At 46.2% G+C, this 24,208-nt stretch overlaps 1 protein-coding gene across 1 annotated transcript in view; it reads left to right on the plus strand.

Annotated features, from left to right (window-relative positions):
• Positions 1-24,208, plus strand: part of PAPPA (pappalysin 1) — a 195,133-nt gene that overhangs the window by 116,200 nt on the left and 54,725 nt on the right. The window contains exons 11-13 of the mRNA XM_054393420.1: positions 18,982-19,095; positions 19,520-19,655; positions 23,271-23,484. Coding sequence (XP_054249395.1) covers positions 18,982-19,095; positions 19,520-19,655; positions 23,271-23,484 — 464 coding nt within the window. The remainder of the gene's footprint in view (positions 1-18,981; positions 19,096-19,519; positions 19,656-23,270; positions 23,485-24,208) is intronic.

Raw genomic sequence — 24,208 nt, forward strand, 5'->3', positions numbered from 1 at the left:
TTAGATCCAAATGAGTTCAAAAAGACCTTAGATAAATGCCTGGAGAGCAGAGCTGTCCAGGGTGCAACAGCCCAGCTGCAACCTGATTCAGAAAAGCCCACATTGGTTGTTACAGGATCATCATATACAAGAGCTGCCTTGCATGTTCCTCCAGCAGTATCCACTGTTGTCTCACGTTAGAGACAGAGCAGTGGATTAGGTGGACCTATGGTTTGATATAGTAAAGTTGTTCTCCTTGTCTGATTGTCTGGGAGGTGCCTGGAGTGGGCAGTGCAGAGAAATGCTGTGTCACAGATACAACAAGCACATTTCCCCATGAATAGTAAATGCTAAGCACTTCCAGTTGGCTTGCAGGAGAAAACATCTTTATCCAAGAGACTTGGCCTTGTTCACATTGCACAAGTCTGTAACAAATTAATGACCAGGTCAGTTTTAACTGCACAAAGCGTGGTTAGCTGGCACAGTACCAGGACAGAATCCTGAGCCCAGTATTGCCTTTTTGTCATGGGCTCATTTATTATTTCACACTGTAAAAGGAACTTTCCTTTGGACCCCTACCAGTGCCTTCGTAACTCCTTTTTCGTTGGAGTTCCCTGTGCTGTAGCACAGTCCCAAGTCTCCAGTACAGGTGCTGCTTTGTGTGCCTGTCCCCCAGCACTCTGTCCCTGTGCAAAGGCTGGGGGGAGCTGCCCTGATTTTCTTGTGATGCGCTGGTAGGAAGGCAGTAGGTAACATGGTCCCATGGTAGAACAAACACTACCAGGCACACACACTGCAGAAAGCCCTACTGTGTAGCCACAACTCAGGCCTGTTTGTTGTACCCAGATGAGACAAAGTTGTCACAGCCTTGCTAAAAAAAAAAAAAAAGAAAAGAAAAGAAAAAAAAAAGCTGTTGTATTTATAGGCAGAGCCTCAAACATATCACACACTGGCAGAGTGAATGGGAACATGCCTCCTGTTATTGCCTGGCCCCTGGGGAGATAACAGTGTGCTATTTACTTCCAGCAAAAGGAATTTTTGCTTTAGCTCAGCTGGTCTCATTACACTAGTTGGAGAGCATGGGGTTCATTGACCTTTTTAATCATATATGTTGAGAAAGTCTTTGTTTTCCCAAAGAACAAGAAAGCCTGGTCAGCTTGTGAAAGCACCTGATGTGTCACTCCAGAGAGGTTAGGTGGGGCAGCAGGTCATCAGTCTGTTAGCCAGCAGAGATGAAAATTAACCTGAGATCTCTTCTAATCACTGCCTGTAATGATCACTGGCGTATAAACATGTTTGGCTTCATTATCTGCACAAGCATTGAGCCTTTGGGGGTTTTTGTATTGATGAAAGGAGCACCTTTCCTCATCCAGATAGCTTTCAGAGTCAGTTGTGTGCTTGTTGGTGTTGTGCAAACTTTTCGTGTTGTTGCTGGGTAGTTTCCTGATTAATCAGAGTGGTATTTGCGTTGGCTTCTCATCAAGAATGCCATGAAAGATATGTTTGAGTGTAGAGCACAGCAACATACAGAATATATAAGCTGCCTGTTTGTTAGCCATCCCTGTTCCTCACAATTGCTCCAGCCCTCTCCAGGTGCTTTAAAGCATTTTAAGCATGCCCTTCATGATTTAAACTGCTTCTCAGCCTTAGATACCTCAACACCTGTTTCTCTGCATGACTGTCATAGTTTTTGCCTAGGCTGTTTCTGACCTGTAGGCATCACAGTTTGGTTTGTTCTTGTGGGATTTCTCAGCTATCTCTGCCTGCATACCCTTGTTTGCTATTGGAGGATTGCTTATGATAAGAGGAAATGGCCTCAAGTTGCACCAGGGGAGGTTCAGGTTGGACATGAGGAACAATTTCTTCCCTAAAAGGGTTGTCAAGCCCTGGGACAGGCTGCCCAGGCCAGTGGTGAAGTCCCCATCCCTGGCACGGTTTCAAAGCAATGAATATGTGGTGCTGAGGGACATGGTTTAGTGGTGACCTTGCAGTGCTGGGTTAAGAGTTGGACTTGATGATCTTAAAGGTGTCTTCCAACCAAAATCATTCTATGATTCTGTGAGTCTCTGAGGGACCAGGAACATTTTCTTGTTATTGTAGAATCGCTCCCGGAACTGACCACCCCACACCCATTTGCTCAGTTCACCCAAGACATTGCCCATTCCTGCAGAGTTGGTTGCTGCTTAGAAATAGCTGCCACACTTACTTTGAGATAGATCTTACATGCTGGCTCCTTAGTTGTTAGTGTGAGGCTGCTGAATGACAACACACTAAGTGGGGGGGGGGAGGAGTTCACAGAGTAAGATTTGTTTTGAACAACAAAATGCTTACAAAGAACGACGCAGACTTGGCGAAGAGACATACATTTGAAAAACTGAAAGGTCAAGCAGCCCCCCCCCCCCCCTCTTTCAACAGTCACTGTTTCTACAGAAGCAAGACTGATAGACAGCCACTTTTACTTTCCTGGCAGCCACCCTTCAGTGCTGATTAAGAAATATTCTCAGCACTCACAGCATCATATTTGGTGCCGAAGAGGACCAGTCAGCAGCAATGCAGCGGCGCGGAAATGCGAGCACCATGCAGGGTGTTTTTACTGCTTGATTTCTAACCTGACATCCTCCACAGATCTCCATGCAGATGCTACTCAGTACCTGTGGTCAGCTGCAGGAGGCATTCAGCAGTTAGGGCTTTGCACAGTCTTGGGCTGCTCTGTTGCCTGCTGCTCTTGCTGTGGGTTTGTAAACAGCCTCTCCGTGCTGTCCACGGTGTGTGAAATACAATCAGGGTTGATGTGCTGGTTGCACAGGGTTTTCTACAGCACTGTTTATTTCTCAGGCCCTTTCTTGTGCTAAAGATTATTGATGCTAGCATTAAGTCATCAGCTGGTGTGTGCTGGCAAAGACAACAAAAAGGCAGTAGCACTGGGCAGATCTCTGCTAGCTGAAGGACAGATCCAGTAGGTACAAACAGACAGACAAAGGGTGCTTCAGCTGATCTGTTTTGTGAATAGCTGCAATTTTTCCTGTACTGGAAGTCCCCAGAGACTTATTTCCCTGTCTGGGTTGTACCCAGATAGGGTCAACATCTTCATTACCAGCAGGAAGGGGTAGGACATGGCCTCCTGACACCAAATTAAGCATACCTGGCTTACAAGGCATAAGTATAAAAAGCTAGCTCCAAGTCTACCCAGACAATCCCTGCTGTGTTGTCACTGGTGAAGCTGCATCAGGGGGAGTCTTAAGAAGGAACAAGCAGTGTGGATCAAGTGACTGTGAAAGGTCACTGTCCTGTAGAGTTCAAGAAAGCAGTGGCCTTAGTCAATTCAGTCTCTGTGCTCTCACTGCACACCAATTCTATTTTGCCATGGTTTACACTGGGGCACTGCACTAGGTTACATGTTGGTGTCTCCTACTAGAGTAGGCTGGACTCAGCAGCAAGGATTTGGATACTTTCCTAAAATGCCTTTCCTCTACAGACATGCCTTTGGAGGAAACTTCTGACAGGCCTGGAGCACTGCTCCATGGCTTGGGTGGGAGGATCAGAGACAGGCAGGTGCAGACCAACCACAGGAGGCTGGAGATGCTTTTTCTCCTTCCCACTTGTCGGTGGCAATTCTGCCATTGGCCTTTGGGCGTTTATAATGGAGAATTATAAAAAGGGACTAATGGATCTTTAGGTGCATTATTTCTGACATTCTTACTCCTGCAGCAGCAGCTTGTGCTCAAGACCTGGAAGCAGGTGTGTGCACTGGTGAGTTAGAGGGCCAGTCTCTCAGCAGTTACGTCTTTCATTGCTTTTCCTCCCAGTTGTGCAGAAGTAGTTCGGACCAAGTAATTATACATCCATATGCATACAGATATTTTTTTTTCTCTCTGTGCCATTGTTTGAGCTCAGTTTTCCCCTGTATGGAAAAAGCTGCACAGTTGGGCATAGTTAACCATCAGGGACTCTTTCTCAAGGCTGCTGGGCATAGACACATCCTGGGATTCGTTCTCATTTCCAGACTGGCGAACACACCCTGTTCTTCTCTGGGTACCCCACAGGGGCAGCTATGGAGTAAGAAGCTGTGAAAGAGGTTTCTTATTACATCTTTCCCACAAACAGGGGCCCCCTCCTGCCCCTAGTACAGTTCCCACAACTGCAGTCGTCCAAAGTCACTGCAACAAACCTATTCCTCCACCAGCAACAGAAACATGTCTAGAATTGCAATGTGTCCAAAACTGCCCACAAAAGGAGACAGGAGCGTGAAAACATCCTGAATGCTAGAAGAAATAACATAGTAGAGCAAAGCCTCCAAGAGTGGTGAGCAAATACTGTTAGAAAATGGAAGAGAAAGATGATGAAGTTCACTGCCACACGGTTTTATTCCCTCTAATAAATATAAAGCCGAAGATAATTCCCCAAAGACCCTGCAAAGCCAACAAACAGAGTAATCTTGAACAGGAGTGGGAAAAGAGGAAACCTGCAACCTTTAATGGAGAAGCCATTCCTTTCCTTTGGGGTGATCTTGCTGAGAAGAGGGAGGGTGTCTGTCTGCCGGCTCTGCAAGTGGCCCTTTTTGAACTTGCCAATTCGCAGCCAAGTCCCCGTGGTCTCCAGTGGTAAGAGTTTTGTTGTGGTTGGAGGGATACAAAAATCCTCATTTTTAATAAGATGATTTGCTTTGCAAATGTCTCTGTTATTTATAGTCGACCCAGGCTTTGAACCACTAATGTCTGGAGGAGGAGGCCAAAATCCCACTAAGAAAAACCATTAGTGGAGGAACCATGAGTGATCAGAGAACTGTTCTGGAAAAAGACGAACTGGACAATGCAGAGGCTGTCGCAAGAGAAAGGGAGGTTTGCTGTACATGTCTGAGCTTATTTCCAGCACTGGCTGATCCACCAAAGGGCTTCACCTTAGGTTACAGAGTCTCCAAGTCTAAAGCTAGTTCAAGAGGGTCCAAAACTTCGTTGTTCTTTCAGCCTTCCCCCAGATACCACAGATCAGCCAATTTGGTCTTTTGCCTGAGGCTGGAGAGTTGTGTCATGAGCCTGGCCCTGACCATCAGGCAAATTCAGGCTGGAATGCTCCTTCCCTGTCTTAAGTGATGATATTTTAGATTTTTTTTTTCAGTGTACAGGGATTAATTAAGCCTTATCACAGCCACACTGCTTGATTTCTATTGCATTTAATAGAGGTGGAAACCGGAGCACAGAAAGGTAAAGCTACTATTTGAGGATTAAACCTCAGTATCCTTCAGAGACATTGCAGGCACTGGGCAGTTTCAAGCCCTGACCTCCCCAAGCTTAGGAAGTTCAGGTATCTTGCAAGAGAAATGTTCATGTGTTGGATAAATGGAAAACTCTTCAGGGTCTGCTGAGAATCACTGTCTGGAAGCTGAGACCTGGAAGGGGTTTGGGGTCATTCAATCTGCATTTGAGCTCTGTCAGCCACCTCACGTCATCCTGTTTGTGAATTAGTCTTTATCCTAGCACAGATTGTCTGTTTGTTCCCAGTACAAAAGGACTGGAAAACTGTCCCACCAACTCCTTCCTTTAAGTGCTAGAAACCTTGTTTTTCCCCTGTCTTACTGACAGAGCTGGATTTTGCAACCTTTCTGCCAAAGGAACTCCATTGGTCCTTGGTCCCATGTATGCACTGCTGCTTTGGCTCCTTGGAGGAGGTGGCCCTTGTGAAGGGTCCACACCTAGTGGATGCTGCAAAGATGTGTGCTAACATCAGTGCTATGGCTCCTGCTCAGGAATGAGATCAGTGTTCTGGGGAGGTCCCTGAAACAAAGTAAAATGGGAAATGGGATTTCTAGGTAGGCTGGCTTGAAAAGGGATCAGTTGCAGAGAGGTAGCTGAAAAGTTGAAGTTGTTGGAGAGCCGGCTGGAGAAACGGGGTGCTGCCCATCACCTTGCTCCCTGCTAGAACAGACATTGATTCCCTGCCTCTCTCCCTCCATCCTCATGTCTTCCTGTGCTCCTCTGCTCCTGGCTGCAGGAAACCAGCAGACCCTGTGGCTGGTGTCACAGCCTCTGGCTGATTTGTGTAAGGGGAGGACAGAGAGAATACAATGAGATGTCAGAGGAGATTCCAAGCAATTTTGCCAAACACTCAGGGGATATTTTTTTCTTTCCACTCCCCTCCCCCCTTAGTTTTTAGAATAATTTTTCAAGAGCACATATGCAAGTCATCTAAGGGAAACAGAACTGTGAGTACCAGGGGCTGGTACACTGTGTTCCCTTTGTGCACTGTAGAGAAAATAGATAAAAGAAACAAAGGATGATGCAGAGAGCAAAGCAGCCATCAGTACTCTCAGAGAGGTTCAGTCTGACCTTTCCAGAGATGAAGGTCAAACCAAAAATCCTCAGGTGCCGGAAATTGGTCCCATCTTCCTAGGACCAGGAGATATTTACCACTAACGAAATGAGCGCAGGATTCCGTGCCATTTGTTGTTGCTAGAGGCAAGAAGAAAGGCAAGAAAGGAATATTGTCTTGGATAATAACGATTATGTGCTTCTTTAGGAAGTAACTTCTCATTTTATGAGCCTATCTGCTGCACACCCAGCCACCCACCCAGATTACAGGCGGCAACAGAAAACAGCCTGGACCCTCTCCCTCCCCCTCCCCGGGCTTCAGCGAGCTGGGAAGCCGGACCCCACCGCGCGGTGCTCGTTAGCATGCAATCTTCTGAAAGGAGACCCCCCTCCTCGGCCCTTGCCCCTCAACCTGCCAGTCTCTCTGTCTGCTCTTGCTGCTGACAAGCCTTTAGATGCAGAGCATGTCCAGCCGTAAGCGTGGGATAGCTCTCCTGCATCCCATCCGGGTTGTTTGTCTTGGGTCCCTCTCCATTCAGAGCAGGGTGATTTTGCATAAATGCAGCAACACGTCTGCTTTGTTGTGCCTGAAGGGTCCTCGGCGTTTTTCATCCCACTCCCGCCCTGACCGTCTTCTCCCTGCCCCCCTGGCATGTAGCTTCACCAGCTTTTGGATGATTTCCCTGTGCAACAGCAAATAAACCTGCCTGAAGCAGTGCCAGTTGATTGAGAGCAGTGAAAAAAAAATACCCAGCCGATTATTTTGGATAGATTAAAACAAGTGTTGGGAAGGAGGGGATGGAAACTGGTGCAAGAGTGAAGCTTAATGGCGTCTACTATGTAATTTGGTTTCATGTTCTGCACAAGAAAACATGTGAAATATGTAAACAGAGCTCTCCAGGATTGTAATGGAGCTACAAAGCCACAGAGACACAGGCAGGCAGGGTGCTGTTCTTGAACAGAACGGAATGCCATCCCCAAAACCACACGAGCATTTCTTTAAGCTGAAAGTAAACTTTCTCATGCCAGGAGCAAGGAATTTATTTTTTTCTTTGAAATGCAGGATTGTCTGCACTACTTATTCAGAGCACTGTAGGCGTCTTAGCCCACATTGCCATTAGGGACCTCGTGTTTTGGATGCCTGTGAATTTTAGGGTGTTCATCCTGAGATGTCTCTAGAAGGCTTCTGGTTTCTGGCGGATGGTGCTTACCCACCACTGTCCTGAAGGGCTTAACCACTCTGTCCCCACCTGCAATAAGTGTCTGCTTTGAAAAGTAATCAAATGAAATTGAGAAGCATTTGGATAAACTCTTGAGCTGCTCTAAATGTCTCCTGAATTGTGTCACCTTAGTTGGAACTGCAACTGTTGAGGAACCCCAAATCCGTGCTAATATTGCCTGTAAAGGTGGAAGATCACTGTTTCCTCTGAGGTCATTGCAGTGGTGAATCTGATAACACAATGTGATTCACCTGTTTGGTAAGGGGACTCAACTTCCTCTGCAACCAGCAAGAGCCTGCCCTGGGTCCGGGTTTGCACAATCACTTCAGAGTCCAGATGCAAACTATAATGTGTGCCAGGAGATGGTTATTTGCATGATCAGTACCATTATCTGTCTGTGCATGTAGCTGCTCACTGGGACAAGCCCTCATTTCAGGAGAACATCAAGTTCTGCTTAGCCATTTTGGTCACTGGGCCAAAATCCTGACACTTAGCACTTTGAGCATTTCCCCCTCCCCTCTTTTTTTTTTTTTTTTCTAATTTACACTTGCATCATCACTTTCAGAGAAGGCAGGTCTCTTTCCAAGAAGGAGAAGCTGAAGCACAGGGTAGGGATGACCTTCTTCTGCAACCTGCTCTAGGTAAACCTGCTTTACCAGGAGGGTTGGTCTAGATGATCTCCAGAGGTCTCTTCCAACCACTTACCAGTCTTTGATTTTGTGATTCTTTCCTCTTACTTCCATCCAAATATCTCTGTTAAATCTGCTCATTTATCAGAGCAGATCTGTTCCTGGGGCACTGTGCTGTGCTTACACTGACCCTTACCTGCTGGCAAAGGAAAATCTGTGTGGGAGTTTAACTGTTTCCCAATGGTTGTTTCTGGTGAGAAAGGCTGAGTCTTGGCAGAGGTGAGTTCCTCCATACCCTGTGCTCCCAGTTCATCCTCCCAGAGCCTCCTTCTGGGAGGCAGTGAGGCTGAAGGAGCCCTGAGCTGCTTTTTAGCCAACAAGAAGACAATGCTTCTACTTTAGTCCCCCCACTGACTTCATTTTTGAGCAGCTGGGAGGTTCTGCAAACTCTCCTATTAGCTTAGGACATCAAGGATGAAGTGCTCCAAGTGATCTTTGTAAGAGTTTGAGGATTATGAGATCAGCCAGGGCTGTTCTGAGGTTACAGGGAATCACAGAATGGTGGGGGCTGGAAGGGACCTCTGGAGATCATCTAGTGCAACTCTCCTGCTAAACCAGAGGCACCTAGGGCAGGTCACACAGGAACACATCCAGAGGTGTTTTGAAAGTCTCCAGAGAAGGAGACTCCACAACCTCTCTGAGCACCCTGCTTCAGAGCTCCAGCACCATCAAAGCAAAGATTTTCCTCAGGCTGAGGTGGAACTTCCTGGGTGCTAATTTGTATTCTTTGCCCCCTGTCCTACCACTGGGCACCAGTGAAAAGAAACTGGCCCCATCTTCGTGAGACCCACTCTTAAGGTATTTGTAAACATTGATCAGATGCCCTCTCAGCCTTCCAGTACCTGAAGGGATCCTACAGGAAGGCTGCAGACAAGGGGAAATTATTTTAGCTGAGGGAAAGTAAGGTTGAACTGGATCTTAGGACGAAGTTCTTCGGTCTGAGGGTGGTGAGATTCTGGAAGAGGTTGCCCAGGGAGGCTGTTGATGCTTTCTCCCTGGTGAGTGTTCAAGGCCAGGCTGAATGAGGCCTTGAGCAGCAAAGTCTGGTTGTGAGGCGTTCCTGCCCACAGGAAGGAAGTTGGAGTAGCTGGTCTCTAAGATCCCTTCCAGCCTAAGCCATTCTATGATTCTCCAGCTGAACAACCCCAGGTCTCTCAGCCCTTCCTCATAAGACAGATGTTCTATTCCTTTAATCATCTCCTTGGGAAGCAACAGGCTTCCCCAGACATCTGCAACCAAACTTTTGCTTGGGTAGAGATGTGCACAGGCTGGAGGAAACAAGTGATTGCTGCTCTACAGACCCTCCCTTGGTGGTCCAGCTCCTTCAGAGGAATGTGTTGGCATGGTGGTGGTTTTATTACTCTACAGTTTCAATGGCAAAGGCCCAGTGAAGAGAGGAGGAACCTTCTGATTTGCACACCACGAGTCATGCCTTCAGGCACTAAGGAAAAGTCTGCAGGGCTGACTCGACGAATGCACATTGGAGTGGGGCTGATGAGTTGGATGGGAAAAGGAAAGGCTTTGCCTGCTGAGGTGCAACCAAAGTCAGCTCCCCAGGACAGCACATGGTAGCTGTGCTCCAGTCCCCCCTACCACACTCCCTGGGAGCCTCACCGCAGCCTTCCCTCTCACTATTAAATTCAGGGCCTCTTCCCAATGTATCATCTCCCTGGATGTATCCAGTTAAGGCCTGTTGACAGCTCAGAACAGACTTATACCCTTAGGATTAGAGGCATGTGTATGTCTTCATATAGGGAAGGACAACAATTGGGTGGGTGGCTGGCTGGGAGCATGGTGTGGGGAGCTGAGCAGTATGGAGAGGAAAAAGGAGCCAGGGAGAGGGAGATTTGCACCCCCAGTGATCTGTACATGTGGAAAAGCTGTGTGGGGAGGGTTGTCTGTGGTTTCCACAGTGTGTTTACATGGTCCCTAACCCCAAACAAAGCTGCAAAGAATGACTTTAACTCTGGAAATAAAAGCGCTGGAAACCCCTGGTTTTCTGCACATGAGAAAGTTTTGTTCTTTAAACACACAGATGTTTCTAAATGAAAAATCACTCTTTTGACCTTTCCTTAATGTGATCATGTGGCCAGGACTGACATTAACCACTGCAGGGCTGTTTGCTTCATCCGTGGGAGAAGCTTAGGGAGCGATCTTCAGCACTCACCTGCATCAGCTCATATCTTCTGGAAACTGCTCCTGTGCTCTCTCTGCACTTGGGGTAGTCCAGAGAAGCTGAGGTTAGGTACTGGGATATTTAGGGTCTAATCCTACCATGCTGGAAAACAAAGCATTGTGGTTTTTTTTCCTCCTTTATAGCTGAAAAATATGTGACAATATTTTTGTCCTCTTTGTGTCTTTTCCTATTAGAAATGTTGCTCAAGTGCTTCTAAGCATCTCTGCCCACCTCAGCCAGCATGTTGTCCTGATGGAGAGCTCCTCACCAGGCTGAAGTTCTTTAGGGATTTGTTGTTGTTGCTTTGGGGCTTTCTCTAACTGGATGTGTGCTTTCCTCACCCAAGCAAATTTATAGAACCAGCTTTGGGAAGGAAGGAGGGGACGATACAGTCACTTTGCCTCACAGCAGTGCCACGCAACAACACTGAATCCAGTGAGTTTGATCCACTAATATCATAATAAAGGATCCACTAGTATCATCATAAAAATATATTTAAGATCATCCTTAAGTGTGATGCATATTTCAGCTGCTCCTAAATTAAATGCTTCAGTCAAAAGGGAAAAAAAAACCAAACCAAAACAAAACAAAACTAAACAAACACCAAAAACAGAACAAAAAAGCACATTTGCTCTACTCGTTAGTGGCTGAACCTTCTGGACAGGAGTATTTTGCTTTGCTGCAGCACCCCACAGCCACCCCACAGTTATGTGCAAGCTCTGCTGTAGTGGACCTTGCTGGTTCAAGTTAGAGACAGGCAGTTTGGGAACCAGAGCATGCAGCCAACAATAATGTTCTGGCTACTGTATTTGTTTAACCTCGCTCTCCAGTGGATGGATATACTGTCTGCTAAAGCACTTACCAGTCTATAATGTCTTCACACTTTGGTGAGCAGCAGCATAGAAGTTGTAGACAGGAGCTTTTGCTGCAGGTTGAAAGTGTCTTTTCACTTTAATGAAGCAGATGTTTGCAAAACTGAAGGTACAAGGTCTTGTCTGGGCACCGTTTCTTGGGGCTGCCTGGCTGGCAGGCTGCATTCTGCTGCTCTTTCTGCTGGTAGATGTGTTTGTGAATTTGAACATAACAGCAGAACGCAGTTCAGGGCTAATTCAAAGAATTATACCTCCTAGGTGAGATCCTGGCAGTGCTGGGGTGGAAGATGCTATTGCTGGAGAGCAGCATGTTTATGTCTTTATGTCCTGCTGCTGTGTGCAGAAGCAGCAAGCATCTGACGTGGATAAACAGGAGCACATGGCAAATTGCTCAGTCACATTTGCATGTGCCTCATCTGAGACTGTGTTTTCTGTGTTTTCAGAGCTGTCTCTTGCTTTTGCATCCTCCAGTGTGCACCACTGAATGGGGAGAAGGAGTCTGTGGCAAGTACAAATCACACTCATGAGCTCTACTGGTGTTTACTTGTGGGCTTGTGTAAATTTGAGCTGATTATTAAATCCCATTTGCACAGTTTTTGCTGTTCCCCCCTCTCCCCCCCCAACTCTTTTTCTCTAGTTTCTGGCCCTGGCTCAACTGATGTCTTTAGGGTGATCCTTTGAACCATGCAAAAATCATCTGGTTAGGGTTTTGTTGTAAAATCAAAGCTCCATGTTGGTTTTTTTCCACAGGTCCAGCTAGCATCCGAGATATTTTGATTACACCTGGCTGGATGTCAAAGCCATTGTGGGTTTGGGATAGGGCCAGGAAGAAGTGATTTACAGTTTTTTTCAGGTATACCGTGTGAAGTTTATGGCTTTCTGTGATTTTGATTTGAACTCTGGTTTTAAATGAAGTTCGCTTTGAATCTGGAGATAACAGAGATTCAAAGGAAAGCTCAAAGAATGCAGGTCTGCATGGCTTAGAAATTGAAAGATATTGTTCATACAGACTCTTTGGAAGTGAAATAAGTGCCCCTTTTTTTTTTTTTTTTATTAGAAAGCTGAAGTTAATAACACAGACTGAATACACATGCAATCTGGGCCATCATCTAATGGAAATCCCTGCAGCTCTGATTTGCTTTCCAGAAACCAAACCAACTTGTATGGCAAAACAAAATAGCCTTCACATCACCCACTCATTTCTGAATCCCAGCCCTGTGTCACATCCAGAACTCTACCCAAAGAGGTTTCCCTTTGGAAACCTGCACTACCATTTTTATTGTGAAGCAGAGGGATTTATCATCATGTCACACTGCAAATGAACTATTGATGCAGTGTCACATCGGCTGCCATGCTTTCAGACGTAAAGGTCACGTTCCAGTTGCTGCAAAATCCAGCCAAACTTTCAGCTGGAAATTGGGGCTCTGTGCTAAGAAAGCTGCAGTCATGTGCTAATTAAACATCAAGTCTGCAAGATCCAGACACCATTAGCTGATCCTGGTTCCATGGGAAAGTGGCTGTGCTGAGCCTGGACGTAGCACCAGGCAAAGGGGCTTTCTTTTGACCTGCAGGAGATGTAATGTGCTTTCCAATCCCACAGCCAAATGCTGTTCTTCATTATGCAAGTAAAATTGATAGATGAGATTTCCTCTTATTTCTGAGCTAACTGAATCTGGGAGTAATATAGCTTCAGTGTGTTACACCAGAAGTTTTATCAGCTTCCAGTTGATAAAGCTTTTCTGTTGCTCACCTGCCTGCATACCTTTGTCCCAGAGCAGGGCATGCTGTGGTTTTTCATCTTTTGCCATCAAACCTTTAAGTACCCCAAAGAAAACAAGCAAAAGCAAACAAATATCATGCAGCTTAGCAGAGCTGTGTTATCAATCACAAAGGACAAGGTGAGGTTTGGAGCAGAAGCTGCAGTTCATGAGCATCAAGGGGAAGTTGCTGCTGAGGAAACAGCAGCAGACTAGTAGGTAAGGCGGCTTTGAAAGAGGGAAGACACAACTTCTTATCTTATACTTGTAACTTGTGCTGCTGTATCTTAGATATGGGGTTGGGTTTGTTTTTATTTTATTTTATTTTTACAACTGCAGGGTATTTTGAACTCATTTGTTAGTGCACATAAAAAAATTAACATATGGAAAAAAGTGACTTTGAGTGCTCTCCTGAAGTCTTAGAGAACCTGAAATGACTCAATGCTGACTTTCATAATTGGGCAAACGGCTGTTGACTCAAATCTTCTGATGGGACGAATCTAGAATGCTAATAAACAGACTAGTCCTAAAGAATTTCTGACCAGAACCTAGAAGAAAACACAGAGCAAAATTTCTGATGGCCATTGACATCAGCCTGAGTGCATACAGTTTGCATACAGTTTGCATTTGAGCTCTGTAGCTTCCTGAGGTTTGAAATGGTGACAGAAATTGGCTGGGTTTTGAGGTGTTTGTTGGAACCCAAATGGTGGCCTTATTAATGGTTGTGTGCTCACTAATGTGGACAATTTCATTTTTTGCTGTGACTCCAACCCAATTCCCAGCCTAAATGAGAAGAACAGTGCAACAGCTTTCAGAACAGATTGGAGGTCTGTGCTGCAGTCGGCAAACTGGGTGGTGTCCATGTGGCAGTCAACCTGCCTTATAGTATTGGGCAACAAACAAGCAGGAGCCTTTCTGGTATTTAGCAACTACACCATAGTTCCTCATCCTTGGTTAAGATGAACCTTAGGTCTGCAAGAACAATAACATCTCTAAGAATAAAAGGTCTGGGTGCCTGCCAGCCCCCACGTTTGGCAGCAGAGAGAGAAAGGTTTCATCCGTAAGGGATGTGTTAAAATGCTGCTTATGTCATGGCTGGGATTCTGTGGTGTGTGTTGAGTTAAATATAAATAACATTCTGCAGAGCAGTCGGTTAAGGGTTGTAGATTAATGAGGTTTCATTACTATGGTTGAATAATGTTCTTTAGCTGGATCTTCAAACGACAGAAGGTGTCCTGTTTGTGCCTCTTCAGGTTTCATATCAGTCCATGAGCGCTTCTGTGTGCTTGTACAGCCTCACTCAGGATGTTGTGTGCTCCACAAAGAGACGGCTCTGAGGGTTTCACCAACAGATCCTGCTTCTGCTTGTTCTGTGGTTGCTGATTTGCAAATGGGACAGGGTATTGCCTGTTTCGTCCCAGAAACTCACAGCAGTGCTTGTCTCGATGTGCAAGTGGCAGGATCTCGGTACTCAGTGGGAAGGAGGGAGGGAAAGGCAGCAGCATCACCTCTGGGACAGGGTAATCACTTCCACCTTTCTCCCTCAGAAGGAGGTTACTCCCTGCAGCCCAATGGCCAAGTGCTCACGATGGCCCTTCAGAGCCATGCTTAGCTGGAAGACATGGGCTGGAGGAAGCCCTGCCGTGGGACAACAGATGGGATTTGGGGAGCAGGCAAAGTCTGCATGCTGGAGGTTTGCTCAGCTTCCAGCCGCCCCTGGGCACGCAGACAGGCACGTCCCCTCCAACCGCGGTGTCAGTCGTGTGCCAGAGCTGAGCAGGGCAGCATCCTCGTTTAAATAGCAGCTCTGCCTGCCTGCTTTATGAGCTATTTTGATGTTACAGTGTGAGAGACGAGAACCACCAGCATATGCAGAGCCTGTGGTGTCTGGCTGTGCTTGCTGGATAGGAAGGACAGAGCAGAATGGCGTCTGGCTGCATTAACCCAGTCCTCTGGGGAGGTGCCTCCTTCACACGTGCGTGAGCTTCTTTGTCCCTTCTCCTTGTAACATCTGAGCACCTTTTTGTGGCTGATGGCTTTTACCCTCATGATATCCCTGTGGTGTGGGGAAGTAGTATCCTCATCTTACACATGAGGAGAAGCCAAGTGCTGCCTAGAAGGTTGTAGTGAGACCATGCACTGGGCACAGTCACGTCAAGACCTAGTCCCATGCCCAGTCCATGGGACCAGTGATCTTTAACCTGTACTTTATTTGCAACAGGAGCCCATCAACACAACTTAATGTTGCCTGAAGTCAGGGGATGGCTGGGAATCATTCACAGGGGTGCCTTCCAAAATTTGCTCTTCAGTAAATTTTCCCATATTACTTTGAAGGCAAATGCTCTGAGGAAATGGGGCTGATTGCAATAGTAAATGCATTTTAGATGTGGCAATGAGCTAAGTGCTCCTGATATATCACTTTTCTCTTTCTGCTGACACATTCTTCAGTCCCCTTGAGTAAGAGAAGGAAAAGAGGAGAGGCGGTTTAAAGAACATGTTGTCCCTGTGATTGACAAGAGGTTGTATAAATCAGTCAAAGGGAATCCTCCAGGCATTCCCTCTTGTGAGAAGATCCCACAGTGCTCTCTGGCCTTGTTCGTTCTGTCTCTTGATGTTTGTGTACAAAATGTGTGGGTGGGAGACAAGCTGGATTAGAACCTCCGTGAGGAAGAGACATCAGCTCTACTAATTGAAAGCAGCTTCCTAGGGAGGGGTATGACATGGACTTCCAGTAAGTAGGCACAAATAGTCCCCAAATACTTTGTGGAGCAGATACTGAGCTCCTGTGGATCCCAGCTGCTGTGTGGGTTTGAGAACCTGGATGAGACCCAGTGAGCAAAGCTGTTAATCCTGAGTGATGCTGTGATTCTTGAAGGCAAAAACTTCAGTGCTTGGTAAACACCCTGAATGAAAAGTATATCTATCCCTCCTTCTCTCCACAGCTGTCAGGTGCTTTAGCTGCTGGTTTGTATCACTGTAATGAACTGGAGGATGTTAGAAAAGAATTTCTCAGAAATTTGAATCTGTATGAATCTGTAACTGTGAGGAAAGGCCATGCTCTGTCTTCCAGGCTATTGGAACTTGTAGCTTAGAAGTGGTGGCACTGCAGTAGTGAGAGCCTTCATGCTGCTGCCATCTTCTAGACATACCTTAAAAGTGGAGACATGAAAGACTTTCCCTCTCAGACTTTGCAGCATTGGTGTGACACTCAGTAACTGGGTAGAACTGAAAAGGGGATGCATTTACCAGATGCTGTGGAGCCTACTGAGGTGGTGGAGCCTGTTGGTGATAGGACTGTTTGTCCACTCAGTTCCTTGTTACAAAACCTGCAAGAACTATTTTGCCATTAGCTAAGTTTACTGGACAGCAGCTAGTGTAATGTCATCGCTGTTGGACTTTTCCCACACTTCTCAATTATACTCTTCTCCTAAAAGAACTTTTTACCCCAGGACCACTTTGAAACACTTATATGAGAAGCAGTGGATCAGCCTCAGCAGGAGGAAACTTATCTAACCTATTCAAACCCAAGCAGCCTACTGATCCTGCACACCTCAGCTGCACATGTCTCAAACACAGGTTCTTTATGAAACATTCCCATTTTTTGCTCATATTCTCAGGCAGAAGCAGAAAGTGCAAGAGTTCACACAGGCACACAAATCAAACCAGGCATCTGAAAGTTATCAGAGATTTCCAACCCACCTCAGCAAGGGTTTATTTTGGGTTTGATTCAAACTTTTGGTGAGGGTCTGGGTGATTTCTTAATACAGTTTTCATTCATCCATTAAGTGGCACTTAAAATGCACCAAACGCCAGGACTGTTGTTTCTTTTAACCACCTTTTTGGACCGGTGAAGCAAGAGGCGACATAAGAATAAGAACAAAATCATATAAAAGTAATGAGACCTTTGTTCATGTCAAAGAGCTCTCTGACCATGTAAATTGCAGATGTGGGTAAGATAAATTCCCTAGCTGGAGAGGTATTAAAATAAAAACCATGCTCCCGACAAGAGACAGGCTGCTGAAAATGCGAGAGGGGAGCATTGCGAAATGGTACATGTCGAATTGCTGGCCTGGATTTCAGATGCCAAAGATAGTTTATGTAAAGCCTTGCTCTGCTGTAAAATGTAACACTATCCACTGGCTAGCCTCAATGAAGCTTGGTCCCAGTTGTTTTAAAAAATAAATAAACTAAAAATCTTCTTCCAGCCCATTAAAGCTGATTTATGTTTTGCCCATAGATTCCTCTGTGCTGGATCTTGAGGGACTCTGATTATAGAGGTGATTACCTCACTTCTAGCCAATCTGGTTTCTTGTTCCCAGGCATTCCAGGCTCACTTTGCACTGCCCAGACTTTGCCTGCTGAGACCAAGAGGACAGTTCCATGCAGGGCATAGAATTTTGACTGGCTAAAAACATCTCTGTTCATTCTCTTGTTTCATTTTTTGTTCTAATAATCAGGGAAATGACTTATGGGAACAGCTTTACTGAAACTACCTGATGGCTCAGTTCAAGCTCTGATCTCAGAAAGGAATCTAACACTGTCCCCATGAGTACATGGCTCCAGTTAGCACCTAGCACAGGTGGTCCTGGGCTCTCCTGTGGAGATGGCTTGGCCTCCTGGAGATGTCTTGGCCTCTTGGATTACTTTTGTAGCTCCAATGCCACTGTTCTTTGTGACCACAAGGAATTCCCTCTGTCCTCATGCCTCTGGTAATGACAGTCACTGAGTTCACCAGTGTTGTGAATCTTAACAGGTACTCTTCAGATGCTCTGACAGCCTCAGCTGGAAGCATCCTTCTAGTGCAGTTGTAGCCTTTTGCATGTGGGCATTTCCTTTCTCATGTTTGCTGGGGGAATGAGAACTGTGATTATGCATGTTTCTGTTTTGAATCACAAAATCATTAAGGTTGGGAAAGACCTCTAAGACCATTAAGTCCAATCATCAACCCAAGACCACCATACCCACTAAACCCTGTCCTGAAGTTCCATGTCTACATGAAGCTGTTTTTTTGAACAGCTTCAGGAATGGTGACTCCACCACCTCCCTTTTCCAATGCCTGACCACTTTTTCAGTAAAGAGGTTTATCCTAATACCCAACCTAAACCTCCCCTGGTGCAACTTGAGGCCATTTCCTCTTGACCTCTCATTAAAGCAGCCTCAAGCAGCCTCCCTGAATGGTGTGGTGTCAGGATAAATCCTATAGTTTCTTGGAGCTTCATTTTCCCATCTCATATCCTGATGGTGCTGCAAGGCTCTCTGAGACTTAAACTCAGACATTTTGTTCTCTGAGCTTTTCATCCATGCCAGCACTTGGGATTCATCTGCTCATACTATATGGAAAAGAGCAGTTCCCTCACAATCCCACTGCTGCCTGCCATGGAGAGTGCTGCAGATGTAGGAGGAAGGTGATTCCACTTACAGAAATTAGTTAACAAAACAAGAAACTACTTTGCTTAAATTGGGTTGTAGAGACAGTCCTATCCTGGCCAGACTTGCTTCCAAGTTCTTTCCATGGCCATCTGCAGCTTCCCTGGGGTTACAGTAATGTGCAGGTTTAAATAGGACATTGCTTGAGCACTGTGGAGAGCATCTGCAGGCTGTCTGTGCTGTGAGTTGGTGCCTTCAGAGTGATTGTCACTTTGACTCCAGTGGGAAGAGTTGAGGTCCCTTTGGGTGGGAGCAAAGTTGTTCTGAACGCTGTCAAAGACCTTGTACCAAATAAAGAGGAAACTTTGGCTGCCATCCAGCTGCTAAGAGCCTTTAGCTCATTTTCATGTTTCAGTTTCTACTACTGAGGTGGAAGACCTGGATATTTAACTTTTGAATAGTCTCATGGCATTTAGAAGTGTCACTATTTTCTACTATTTTATTCTAGCAGTGCACCTGGACTTCCCCCCCCCCCCCCCCCCCCCCAGTTTAAGCAGTCATAATCCTTTCTTACTGGCACCTACATCTGGTTTGGTGCTTCTTTTTTCTCCTGCAGATGTGTCGAACTAAGGTGATTGACCTGAACGACGGCGTCTCACAGTATGCCTGGTACCCCTGCACAGCCAACTTCCAGTACTCCCACATGACACAGACTGTGTTCTGGCTGAAGGTAGGGAGTGCATGTGTCATTCAGAAATCTCCTCTTCTGCCTGGACACAATTCCTCCAACAGGCAAAATATCATGGGACAGCCCTCCCTGGGCCAAGCTTTTCCTCTCTTTGAAGTGTGTTTAGTGCAGAATAGCAAAACAAAGCCTCTGAGCACTGTCTAGAGAGGCAGTGGTGAAGTCCCCTCCTGTGACAAGGCTATTGAATTTCTGAGAGGTTACAGCCTCCAGCTGCAGGGCTGCTTGACTCGAGTTTATCTAGTTTATGTAGGAGAGATTGGAATAGAAGACTTCTGTGTGACCTGGGATGGGAATTGTTATTTTAAAAGTCCTGGAGTGACTTCTGGGTTTTTTTAAAACCTACTATAGTTCCCTGCCTCAGGTTGTATTTTGTTTGTTTGGGTTTTTTTTTCTTTTGTTTTCCCAGGCTTATTTTTCCCAGCCTATGGTAGCTGCAGCAGTCCTAGTTCACTTGGTCACTGATGGGACCTATTACCTGGACCAGAAGCAAGAGACCATTGGTGTGCAGCTGTTTGACACCAAAGAGCAAAGCCACGATCTTGGTAAGACTGTACTTTATTAAACTCCCTCTTTACTGCTTGCTTAGTCTGTTGGTACCCCCATTCACAAACTGACCTGTACTCCTGCTCAGTTTTTCAAGGATCAGACAAAACCCAGTGCTGGCTCAACACTCCAAGACCTGAGTTTCACTAGAGTTTGTTGAAAATGGTGTATCATTTTATACAGACACCTCTCCATACCTTTTCAGTATGTGTTCAAAAGTTACTAGCTCCTCTTTAGTCACTAAAATAAGCACTGATTCAGTGCTTCATGCCCAGAACCTCCCTGATGATACATTTACAGTAATACACATGAACTGCTGGTAGCAGAGATGAGGGACCTGCACTGCCTGGGGCAGCAAATGCTTCTGCTTCTCCAGGTGTAGGTGGTTGAGTCTCTAGTCCTGCTTGCAGGGAGGTTTCTGTGGTTATTTAATGGCCAAAAATTTTCATGCAAATTATTTCAGGTTTGATGAAGGTCTAACACCAGGGCCTTTGTGGGCTGCTTGCATGGCCTCGAGCAGATATGCCTGACAGAGGCTGTGGACCTTCTAGCTGTGCTGAAGTACCAGGATAGACTGTTCTTGCCTGTACCTTGGACACAGATCCCTGTACCTGGGAGTGTTGTGTCTGGTGGATTGATTCGAGCTGCATTAAGCTCTGGGACCAAGGAGCTTACCCTAGCTTCCCACTCCAGCTGTCCTCTGCCCTTTTTTCCAACAGGGAAGAAAGCTGGCCAAGCCATCCTGAGAGCAGGTTTTAAGGAAACATAATCTCCTTCCCCCAGCTTTCTGTTTCATTGTAGCTTTGCAATTTTGACAAGCAGAAACTCAAATGAACTTCTTACTAGTGATGAGAAGGAGAAGGGACACACACAAGTGACAGGTGTTGGATGACTATCCAAGGTAACACATAATTTGGCAGGGTGAGGAAGAAAAGAAAGAGTGTGTGGTGTCTGTTATCCAAGAACAAACCAAAATTCATAGCAAGTTGTGCAGGTTGAGTCAGGATAGCTCCCAGTTTGCCAGAGACCCTGGATTAGTCATGTTCTCCTTTCACAAAACAGTGGCTATGGCTCTTTCCCCCTGAGAAATAAATCATGGAGACAGAAGCATGCCAACAAATACTTAATGTGACACTTTACAGAGACAGGCAGACTGGGAGAGAAAGAGAACAAGAAAGAGGAGCAAAGAGGAAACTGAGGGTTAGGTTTTGAAATCTGTGATGAAGTTGCAACATGAGTTTGGCATGGCTCAGACTGATGCCTGGAGATCTTCACAGTGCTGCCTTCATCATGAAAAAGCCTCTCTGAGCTTTGCAGAAAAGGCTGGCCTGGAGCAGAGGAGAGGTGTAAGCAGGCTGCTCAACACTTGTCAGTCAGCCAATGCTTCCAGTCACTGGTCTGTCTGAGTTCTGGGTGCAGCACTGGGTCCTGTTCCTGGATATTCTAGGTGATGTCTGTGAATTGTCACCATGGCAAGGTAGAAACTGCAGCTGAAATGCAAACTCGGGCACAGACTGGGTGCAGGATTGACCTCAGATGGTCACCCAGCCTTAAGAAGAACTTGATGGCAAACTAAAAGTTCATCCAAAAAGAAGCAACAATAATTTAAAGCCTGATCATCCCTCAGTGTGATGAAGATGCTCCCATGAGCAAAATGCAGTCTGTCCAGAAGTGCAGTTCACTCACAACTTGATCAGAGCAAGTTTTTACTGTGTGGACTCCCAGGAAATAATGAGAAACTTCTTTGAGTCTCAGCAGGAGATGGAGAGGTTGAGCTGGCAAACACCTCGGAGCCATTAGTTCAGAGCCATTGTAGACACCACTGCTGGGTACTTTGCCAGGGAAGCTGAACACTAAATAGGTGGATACAGAGCTGTAGGAACAGGGGCAAGCATGGAGACAGCTCTGAGTCCCCTGCCATAGGCACCTGTGCTATCTCGAGTGGTTTTTAGTAATGAAGGCAGGTTGGTTAAATCAACTTGACCTGTTCAGCTCCTGTTCTCCTTGTTGGGGTCAGACAGCACCAGAAGCTGCAGCACAGCTCAGAGGGTCTGTTTTGTTGTGGAAACCGCTTGAGCAGAAGGAATGAAACCGAAGTGAATAAACAGCCTCATACCATAAGTTCTTTTTTGGCTTTCCATCAGAGAAGACAGAAACTTCCAAGGAATTTGGGAAACCAGGATTCTGAGTATTAACTGCACCTGTTTGTAAGTGAGAAACGTGCACCGTTCCACAAGGAGCTGATATCAAAAGACCTGTGGGAGGCAAGTAGACAGGGAGGTTATTTCAAGGTCAGGTAAAGACCAAAACAAAAGAAGGTTTGCTTCTTTATTTTATTTTATATTTTTTTATTACAGGAAGATTTTTTAAAGTAGAGGGTGGGAGATAGATGTTTAAAGAGCATGGTCAGAAGTCTGTCTTAATTCACAGGAAAGCACTTTCTAAGGAGAAAAATGAAAACTGTCTTATTCTTTTCCTTCTGAGTCAAGAAACTTGAACTGAAAAAAGAAGAAAAAAAAAAAAGAAAAGAAATCCCTGAGCCAGTTAAACATGCAAATAGAATTTATTTTATTTTCAGATTTGTAAGTGTATCAGGGTAGCCAAAGGGCCTGGGCCAAAGCCATTGCTGGGGGAGCTCCAGTGAAGCAAATGGAGCTGGAGCCAAGCTGATCCTCGGAGCGATGCCATGGAGCCGTGGAAGCAGGGCTCTGCAGGCAGCCAGCAGAACAAGAATCTCTGCTAATGAATTTTGAGGCCAGCTGACAGCTGTCTGTCCTTTGAGTTACCCCTAAGATGGATTGGACCCATCTGAATTGAGGTTGCCTCTACCTGAAGGTGGGAATTTATTCCTGACTGTCACTGGATGCTTTCTCTGCTGAAGAAAAGGGATTAAGAAGTCTCCTTGTCACCTCTCTGGTGCTTCTGCGCACCTCAACCTCTTGAGACACTTCTGCTTTCCCAAGAGACAATTATTTTTCACTCAAATGAGATCACCTGTAAAATCCTCAATGGGTCCCTCAGCCTTGTATCTCTCTCTCGACCATCCTTGCCATTTTTTAGCAAAGAGCAAGACACCCTAAGGCTACAAACCATTAGGAAAAAAAATAATAATCAAAACTGGGTACATTTACTGTTAGAGTTCATGCAAAAAAAAGTTTTATGCCGAGTGCTAATGACATGCACAGCTCCAAACGAGCCACTGGTGCACTGCCCACGGTGCACAAAGCCACCCAGCCTGCCGGCACCATTTGATGTGTGGTATAAAGGCTCCAACTGTCCCCTCAGCCTGGTTTGACAATAGTGCAACTCCGCTTCCTCCGTGATGCTTGCTCCTGATTTAACGGAGCACAATAGAAATGTGGTGTAAAGAAAGTGCTCTGAGAGCCTGCCGTGCTGGCAGAGAGAATGGCAGCCTTTCTTCAGCTGTCTGGAGGGATATACTTCTCAGCTAAGCTCTCTGGAGCGATTTGGGAAGCCCCTCCAGGCAGCTTACCATAACTTTTCAGCTCTATAGGGCCATTCCTATGGGCAAAATGCTTCTGAAGTGCCCACAGCTCCGGGAAGCAATTGTGTTAAGTCTGACCCTTCCTCTGATCTTGTCTCTCCTCTGGCAGGTGTCCACGTCCTGAGCTGCAGGAACAATCCCCTGATTATCCCCGTCATCCATGACCTCAGTCACCCTTTTTATCACACCCAGGCTGTCCTCATTAGCTTCAACTCCCAGTTTGTGGCCATCTCCGGGGTGGCCCTGCGTTCCTTCCACAACTTCGACCCCATCACCATCAGCAGCTGCCAGCGAGGACAGACCTACAGCCCAGCGGAGCAGAGGTGAGCCCTGTCAGCCGGCTTCCTTCTGCCTCGCCACCCACCACCCCCTGCGCCAGGGGTTAAGAGGAGGCAGGAGGGGCACAGCAGCTGAACCCTGCTGACCCTTTTGTGTGGCCAGTAAAAAACCAGCAGTGTTCTCATTGATCAGGATGGATGGGACATTTAACCCGCATGGGATACTGCTAGTGAATTATTTCCTCTTCCTTTCTCCTCCCTCCTTTATCCCAAGCTTGGAACTGGGGCCAGTTAACTCTCCACACATTCCCCCACCACAGCATCTTTTTTGCCACTCACACACCGACTTCGATCTAAACTGCTTTGTGCTGTGAAGTACTACAGGGACCTCCCACAGAAGCAGTTGCACGGAGACAAAGTGATGCTTGTGCCATGGTGGGGCCAGATCCTGCAAGGTGCTCAGCCCTGTGTGGCTAGTACTTGGCCACCAGCACTCGTGGTGCTTTTACAGCAGGGTAAAGGCCCTCAGTACCTCTCTGGATCCGGCTCACGTTCTGAAAAGCTCTGTGGGACCCCCCAGGATGAAAGGTTTATGGCTACCGTTTTATTCTTGTTGTTATTACAGACACATCAATAGATCACCACCAAACCCTCTCAGTCTCTGCTTTACAGCATCCCACAGAGATTGTGACCTTTCGTGGCCTCTGGTGCGGCAGCTTCATGGATCCTTTCAGCAAGGCAGTGAAAAGAAGAGGGGAGAATTTAGCAA

This window comes from Indicator indicator, chromosome 28 (genome assembly GCF_027791375.1).
Source record: "Indicator indicator isolate 239-I01 chromosome 28, UM_Iind_1.1, whole genome shotgun sequence".
NCBI classification, from domain to species: domain Eukaryota; kingdom Metazoa; phylum Chordata; class Aves; order Piciformes; family Indicatoridae; genus Indicator; species Indicator indicator.